We start from the raw sequence: 8,450 nt of genomic DNA, 5'->3' as shown, positions 1-8,450 counted from the left end.
AACAGCAGCAGACAGTATTGGGGAAGAAGCAAGGTAGTACAGACAGAGCAGTGGTAAACCGGCATGTGGTATCATGTCACAAAAGCCATTGAAAGGAATTGAAATAGTCAATGAATAGTTTCTTGATATTGCTAGTTAACTTTTTAAGAATCACGATGACGATTGCTATATCTATATGTTAAAGACGTGAGAAGATTGGAAAGTTTGCATAAGGAGTGGGAATAGGTGGAAAGGATTATGGAAAAGTGAGGAATCAAAGGTGTGTATGCAGTAGACAAGTCATGGTTGTCAGGTGTCATCATGGTGGTCTGCCACAGATGGAGAAGAAAAGCAAATATGAATGACCCCCAAAGAAAACTGTGAGCCACTTTATTTAACTGTGATTTAATCACACATACAGTCTACAAAGCACCTACGTAGACCTGATATCTACAAATATATGGTTACTGTATGGTGATACTATTGTTTATACACAGTGTGTTTTATTCAGTTACAGTATGGTACTATTATTCAGACACTATGTAGTATCAATATGTAGTCATGGGTGTACACGTGTTAATTGGCCCTTGTATGGAGGTATTAAAAGATAACTGCATTTACACCAGACTGCAGTGGGCAAAGGATGTGACTAACTGTCTCTTCAAACACCAGAACTAACTTACTCCGCTTACAGAGACTGCTGTACAGCCTGTCCCAATACTATGCTTACTGAGTATGTCTACTGTGTCTTCTCCTGGCACACAAGTCATAGGACAGGGCAGGCTGTACAACACATCAGACCTTGCTGAGCAGAGTATGCTGCTATGATTGGGATAAGTGACCCAAATGCTACGGGTTTAAATTAAACATTACATTCCCTTTTTGCTTTTATTTTTGAAAAATAATTTTAAAAAGTCAAGAAGAAACAAGAACACCCAACCTACTTTACCTTGATGGGTAGAAATAATATTACTTGTATGTGTGTAAAAAGCAGCAACGCTCGGAGATGTAACACCGGTACACAGAGCAGATTTGAAGCCCGTGGTGTAGAACCAAATGTTTTCTTTGTTTTTCGTTCATTTCTTTTTCTTAACTTTCCAAAACGAATCTCGACTTGGTTCGCTCATCTCTAAGCAGAACCCTTATTGTTGCCCTGATCCATTCTTGTCTTGATTACTGTACCTCATTACTAATCAATCTTCTCAGTAAACTCTTCCCTCTCCAGGCTCATCTATCAGCCTCACCACTACACCGATGCCTCCACCTTGTGACTTGTCACTGCACTGGCCACTCACTTACTTTAGGACACAATTTAATGGGGTTGTTCCATCTGAAGATTTATAGCATTTTGATAGGGTATGCCATTTTGATAGGGTTAAGGAGAGGATTGTGGAACATCTAAAATCCCATGGATTGAAAGATGAAAAACAGCATGGGTTTACTTCAGGGAGATCATGTCAAACTAATCTTATTGATTTTTATGATTGGGTGACTAAAATAATAGATGGCGGAGGTGCAGTAGACATCACTTGTCTAGACTTTAGTAAGGCTTTCGGTACTGTCCCACATAGAAGGCTTATCAATAAAGTGCAGTCTTTGGGCTTGGACTCCCATATTGTTGAATGGATTAGGTAGTGGCTGAGGGACAGGCAACAGAGGGTTGTAGTCAATGGAGTATATTCAGACCAAGGTCTTGTTACCAGTGGGGTACCTCAGGGATCTGTTCTGGGACCCATATTGTTTAATATCTTTATCAGCAAAATTGCAGAAGGCCTCAATGGTAAGGTGTGTCCTTTTGCTGATGACACAAAGACTTGTAACAGGGTTGATGTTCCTGGAGGGATACACCAAATGGAAAAGGATTTAGGAAAACTAGAGGAATGGTCAAAAATCTGGCAACTACAATTTAATGTTGATAAGTGCAAGATAATGCACCGGGGGGGGGGGGGGGGGTAAAAACCCAAGAGCAGAATATACAATCAGTGATACAGTCCTAACCTCAGTATCTGAGGAAAGGGATTTAGGGGTCATTATTTCAGAAGACTTAAAGGTAGGCAGACAATGTCATAGAGCAGCAGGAGATGCTAGCAGAATGCTTGGGTGCTTAGGCATTACTAGTAGAAAGAGGGAGGTGCTCATGCTGCTCTACAGAGCACTAGTGAGACCTCATTTGGAGTATTGGGCGCAGTACTGGAGACCATATCTCCAGAAGGATATTGATACTTTGGAGAGAGTTCAGAGAAGAGCTACTAAACTAGTACATGGATTGCAGGATAAAACTTACCAGGAAAGATTAAAGGACCTTAACATGTATAGCTTGGAAGAAAGACGAGACAGAGGGGATATGATAGAAACTGCTAAATACATAAAGGGAATCAACAAGGTAAAAGAGGAGAGAATATTTAAAAGAAGAAAAACTGCTACAAGAGGACATAGTTTTAAATTAGCGGGGCAAAGGTTTAAAAGTAATATCAGGAAGTATTACTTTACTGAGAGAGTAGTGGATGCATGGAATAGCCTTCCTGCGAAGTGGTAGCTGCAAATACAGTGGAGGAGTTTAAGCATGCATGGGATAGGCATAAGGCCATCCTTCATATAAGATGGGGCCAGGGGCTATCCATAGTATTCAGTATATTGGGCAGACTAGATGGGCCAAATGGTTCTTATCTGCCGACACATCCTATGTTTCAATAGGTGGGGGTCCCACCTTTGTCATTCACTCCTTTCTCAAAAATTGTGAATAGAAAGCCCACTGCATATGTCTGGCTTTCTCCATTCACTGCAAGTCCATAGCAGTGAATGGAGTGGTGACCAAGCAGCACGGCCCGCTATCCATTCACGAAACGGCCTGAAGGGTCTCGATAGTGCTGCACTACCCTATATCTCCTCCCTTATTTTTATCTAACATCCATGCTTTCTGTTCTGCCAATGAAAAGGGACTAATATCCTCCATAATTTCAACCTCAAACTTCCATCTCTGAGACTTTTCTCATCCTGCACACGTTCTCTGGAATGCACTATACTGGACAATCAGATTAACTTCCTATGTTCTTCCAGTGTTAACTGGACCCCAAAACACATCTTTTTGGTATCAAAATGGTTTTCTTTTTACTGCTCAGATTTCCATCTGTGAGATGAGATGCACTGATATGTTTGATATTTTTGCTTGTTTGGAGGTAGGGATGAGCTTGCTTACGCAGTGACAGGCATATGGTTGACATCAAGCTATGGGACCTCTCTCCTCTGTCTGGGTGCCGGGGCCTAAATATCTGACAGTGGCCTGTTCCAGTGGTGGGTGACATGAAGCTTGATTCTCTGCTATGACATGAATCCTGATTCTCTGTTACGGGACCTCTCTCCTCTGTCTGGGTGCCGGGGCCTAAATATCTGACAGTGGCCTGTTCCAATGGTGGGTGACGTGAAGCCTGATTCTCTGCAATGGGACCTCTCTCCTCTGTCTGGGTGCCGGGGCCTAAATATCTGACAGTGGCCTGTTCCAGTGGTGGGTGACATGAATCCTGATTCTCTGCAATGGGACCTCTCTCCTCTGTCTGGGTTCTGGCCCTAAATATCTGACAATGGACTGTTCCAGTGGTGGGTGACGTTAAGCCTGATTCTCTGCTATGACATGAAGCCTGATTCTCTGCAATGGGACCTCTCTCCAATTGATATTGGTTAATTTTTATTTATTTTATTTTTATTTTTATTCATTTCCCTATCCACATTTGTTTGCAGGGGATTTACATACATTTTGCTGCCCTTTGCAACCCTCTAGCCCTTTCCTGGGCTGTTTTACAGCCTTTTTAGTGCTGAAAAGTTCGGGTCCCCATTGACTTCAATGGGGCTCGGGGCGAAGTTCGGGTCGAGTTCGGATCCCGAACCCGAACATTTCCGGGAAGTTCGGCCGAACTTCTCAAACCCGAACATCCAGGTGTTCGCTCAACTCTAGTTGGAGGCTGCTTCAACAAAGGTTTGGAAAGTAGCCCAAAAAATGTCCACCACTAAGTAAGCCAGAATAATTTTAGACATGTGAAAAGCTCATGTTCAGTTCAGAGATGTTTTGATAATGGAAATGAAGTGGTTGTCACAGCATGTGTATGTTGGCCAGAATTCAGTGGGGGTAGTCTCTGCAGTCTGGGTCAAATGTATATATTTAGCTATGCATTCACCTTTTAAAAATTAGGTTAGTTACAAGCGTATATTTTTTTAACCTCCTCTTGAGATGGGATTGTGTTTTGTAGTGTCTTTCATGATGACGTGGGAGGAGCTAGAACTCTGTGCATTTCTATATATGGCCACATATGGGGAGTATATACCAGTATAATGTAGAGTAATATCCAGTATGTACCGGACCCCTGTGCTGAGCAGCAGATATGGGTGTTGTCTATATACTTCTCCTTATACAAGGTAAGAGATGGGACTTTATCATTACCTAACGTTTTATTGTAGGTTATATTCTTATAATATTCATTATACCTGTCTCGTATTACCTTTGTGATTTTTACAATCACTCAATATCTATGTTGCACCTTCTGAAATGTCTGACATCTTCTCTTACAGGGATCACTGGTGAAATGGTTTTGTATCAGCCTCAGGACATTGTATCTGTGGAGGTTAATAGGACGGCAGTCATTACGTGTGTGTCCAGTGCAAAGTCTATCGTACAAAAATTCTCGTGGTATCGGAAAAGTAACAAAGACCTTGTCCGTGTGAAGTCATGCACCAGAGATAATGATCCACACAAATACGGCTGTAAAAATGAGAACTACACGGCCAGCCTGGAGATATATAATGTACAGATCACTAACTCTGGAGTTTATTACTGTATGAATTATTATACTAGGTTCTCTCTAAAATTTGGCAACGGGACATATTTGAATGTTGGAGGTAAGATCTTTCTGTTATCTTTTCTTCTATGTGCAAAAGAAAAATACCTGGGTAATTCACTTCATAGATATTTAGATGGATATTCTGAATATTAGACTAGGTCTGTTAAGATTAAGTAAAATTTTCATTTCCAGAGCGTCCCACCTTCAACCATATATAAGCTGTGTTGAGGAGGAGGTCTCCTTCTTTTGTTAGATCTTGACTTTATCCTTATTCCTTCAACCTTCTCTATACTATGTATAGTATTTGTGCAGTTATCGTTTTGCATTCATTTTTACATTACACTCTTATGTAGTAAGAATTTTTATCTTTAAGTCTTTAGTTTTTAGTTTAAACCTTTAGCTTTAGTCTATAGACTGGGGCATCGAGGTCATCTTCCATTTCGTAAACTTTCTTAGTTTTTTTCTTCTCTCGTCTTCTTTCTTATTTTTCTTCTCCAATCACCTCCACCTCTTCTCTACTGTTTCTCATACTTCTCATTCTTCATCTTTTCTTCCATGTTATATTTTTTTCCTCTCCATCTGCTTCTATCCTTTTTTTTCCACCCTTCATATGCTCCACATTCTTCTCCTGTTTTGTCTCCTTTTTCTCCCTCTTGAGATGAGAAAAGGGGGGTGCAGGAAAAGTATAGCCTACGTTGTTCCGACACCTCTTGGGACAATACCACGACCACAGCATGATATATACAATGTCTTCAATTATTTGAAACCAAGGTGACAACGCATTTTGGAGGTACAAGACTCCTCTTTCAAGTCTGAAACCTTGCCAGGGATACAAATTTGAGGATTAAACTTTGCCTGTACCCCCCTTTTTCTCATTTCCAGTATTCATACTCCTCCAGAGGGTTGGCTACCCCTCAAAGTGAGGATTGGACGACATTGGCAGCACCAACCATTCTCACCCACCTGCCTTTATTAGTGTGTGTCTACAGTTGCACAACACAAAAAATGGTACAAATTTCACACCTACGGGTTTACATGTATTACTCTCTGAAAGCCTTTCCCTTTTTATTTTTTGCTATAATTTGCTCATCTCCTTCTTTTTCTAAAATTTGTCTCCTTTTTCTGTTCCTCCTCAGCCTTCATCTTTTACCTTTTGTTCATTTCCTCTTCCTTGTTCCTTTTCTTTTCTTCACCTACATTCTCTTTGCAGTCCTTTTTTTTTTTTTCCTTTCATCGTCCTAATACTTAGTTGTCACAGAAATAAGACTTGGTGGCCCTTTGTTTAAAGGGTTTTCTGGGACTTATATACTGGGACAATAGGTCATCAGCATTTGATTGGTGGGGGTCTGACACCAGAGAGAAGTTTGAGAAGACACTGGTGCGTGCCATGGCCTTCTCCCTGCTCACCAAGCACAGCACCATAGTATAGTGTTTGTGATTTTTTTCACAGCTCAGCCTTATTGAATTGAATGGGGCTGAGCTACACCCAGGCCACGTGACTGATGAACATGATGACATTTGGCCTAGGAAAAGCTTAAAGAAGACCAAGTGCTGCTGCCTTTTCAAACAGCTGATCAGCGGGGGTCCTGGGTGTTAGGCCCCCACCAATCATATACTGATGACCTATCCAAAGGATAAGTCATCAGTATATAAGTCTCGGAAAAACCCTTTAAAATGCAACATTTGACAATATACTGTAAGCATGTTGACTACTTTGTTACTGCCTAATTTACAAAGCTTGGAGGACATTTATCAAGACCAGCATTTTTTTGCTATTTCTGGTTCCCTCTGCACAGCCAAAGGATGCTTCAAGGTTATGTAAGAGTGCATGCTTCTCATAATTCTGACACATCCTTCGGCTGGTCATGGAACAGACCAATCTGCTGCCCCTGCTGTCCCACCCTTGCCACACTCCTTTTCTCATAATTTCAGAAAAGTGGCATAAAGTTGAAAAAGTGGAAAATTTTGCCTAAAAAATAACAAGACTTTTCAACACCACTTTAGTAAATGTCCCTCCTTATTTTTGTGTCTTGATTAATTGAACAAATACCATATACCTTATATACCTCCCTTCTTTATTTGCAGACAACTCCACCTCCAGAAGCTCCATTCATATTCTTGGTCATCTTTACCCTCTGCATCCTAACAGCTCTTTAGATCTCACATGTGTAGTACTTGTGGCCCATAATACAGTCCATCTGCACTGGAACATCTCAGGAACATATTACAAAGGCCGGATCATCTGTAAAGAAGAATCAGATGGGACATGGACTTTGATGAACTTCATTTCACTTCCCAAGAACAGTTGGCGTCATGGGGAGAAGATGACTTGTGAAGTTTGGATAAACTCATCTCCTACCAGTGTCCACTGGGAAATCCCCGAAAAAGGTAGCAATGGATCCCAGAAGGAAGGTGGTATTGACACTTATGGAGCTATAGTACTTTTTGGCAGGACACAAGATCATGAGTTGACCTCTATGCTGCCCTTTAGGTCATGAATTTTTACGATGCATTTGTTTAATAGAGAACATCTTAGTCTTGGTTATCTCTAGTATGGTATTAAAGACCGTCATGTGTTTGAGATCATTCAAAATTCCAGAATCTTTTACATATAGAAGATTACATTTGTCCATTGATAAGCAAGTTTTTATATTAGAATTTTTTTTCATGTCATGTTAAATTGTTAAGATCTCTTAGGTGAGCTCTTGAGAGAACATAGTTAGGAATAGCACCCTATCTGACACTTGATGTCCTTGGCTAAAGTCCTATGAGCATAGATGACACATAGATTCTGATTACCAACAAAGAAGATAGGACATATAAAAATGAGGTTTCATTTTCAACATCTCATGTCTTACCATTTTACAGATGAGCTCAATGGGTATGCCTATAACTGTCAAAGCTTCCTGATACCAGTGGTGACTTCTGGGACTTTACTGCTGTTCATGTTGTCTGTTCATCTCATCAGGACTCTCAAACCCATAGGTAATACTTATACATTTGAGGGGTGTTGAAACAAGATTATACAACGGTTGTCCCCCCACTGTCTACAAGTTTTGTACATTTTATATCCTATTCCAAATCAGTCAATATATTTTTCTGGTTTTTATATTTCAGGTAATAAAACTCAAGAGTTGACGGCCAGGAATAATATGATGGAGGTAAATACAGTATATCAACTATATTTATGCCACATTTACAAACAGCAAATTCAGTTGGTACCATTTTAAAGAATTTAAACCTAGAGTGCTCTCTGGACATGAAATAAATGTACTGTACAGACGCCCAGAGTCAGTGAGGTGCACTAAAGCCAAGTATTTGTTATTGTAGAACCCCGTGATAGCTAACTTTTTTTCCTTTTTATTTTAGGATGAAATTGTCTATTCAGAACTGAATATAAACCAATTTTCTAAATTTAAAAATCAACCTGAAGAGTAAATCTATGAACGCAAAAATACACAAATTAATGAAATTTATTCTTGCATATGCAAATTAACGGATCTTTCGATGTGAATCAGTCAACTGATTTTGAAATTTGACAACTGGGATTCATTTTGACAAAAATATTTGACCCTGTAGAGGCGTCCTTCATTTTAGTTGTGACCCAAATAAAGATGAGACAATTAATACACTGAATCAGTT

The 8,450-nt window shown here is 40.0% G+C and overlaps 1 protein-coding gene across 1 annotated transcript; it reads left to right on the top strand.

The window, feature by feature from the left end:
- The first annotated feature begins 4,352 nt into the window (after positions 1–4,352).
- Positions 4,353–8,246, top strand: LOC122921446. The gene is made up of 6 exons (XM_044271425.1): positions 4,353–4,386; positions 4,540–4,866; positions 6,894–7,196; positions 7,677–7,793; positions 7,926–7,969; positions 8,178–8,246. The coding sequence occupies exons 1-6, from the start codon at positions 4,353–4,355 to the stop codon at positions 8,244–8,246; spliced, it is 894 nt and encodes a 297-aa protein (XP_044127360.1).
- The last annotated feature ends 204 nt before the right edge of the window (positions 8,247–8,450 follow it).

This window comes from Bufo gargarizans, chromosome 11 (assembly GCF_014858855.1).
Source record: "Bufo gargarizans isolate SCDJY-AF-19 chromosome 11, ASM1485885v1, whole genome shotgun sequence".
Lineage (NCBI taxonomy): Eukaryota > Metazoa > Chordata > Amphibia > Anura > Bufonidae > Bufo > Bufo gargarizans.
Note: the sequence above shows the minus strand (reverse complement) of the source record. Positions and strands in the feature narration are given on the sequence as shown.

What these genes read in the sequence shown, in the direction of transcription:
- LOC122921446 (XM_044271425.1), top strand. Translation starts at nt 4,353, where the DNA reads ATGGGTGTTGTCTATATACTTCTCCTTATACAAG. An exon ending in CAGGACTCTCAAACCCATAG is followed by an intron (nt 7,794 to 7,925) that starts GTAATACTTATA and finishes TTTATATTTCAG; the next exon opens with GTAATAAAACTCAAGAGTTG. An exon ending in CCAGGAATAATATGATGGAG is followed by an intron (nt 7,970 to 8,177) that starts GTAAATACAGTA and finishes TTTTTATTTTAG; the next exon opens with GATGAAATTGTCTATTCAGA.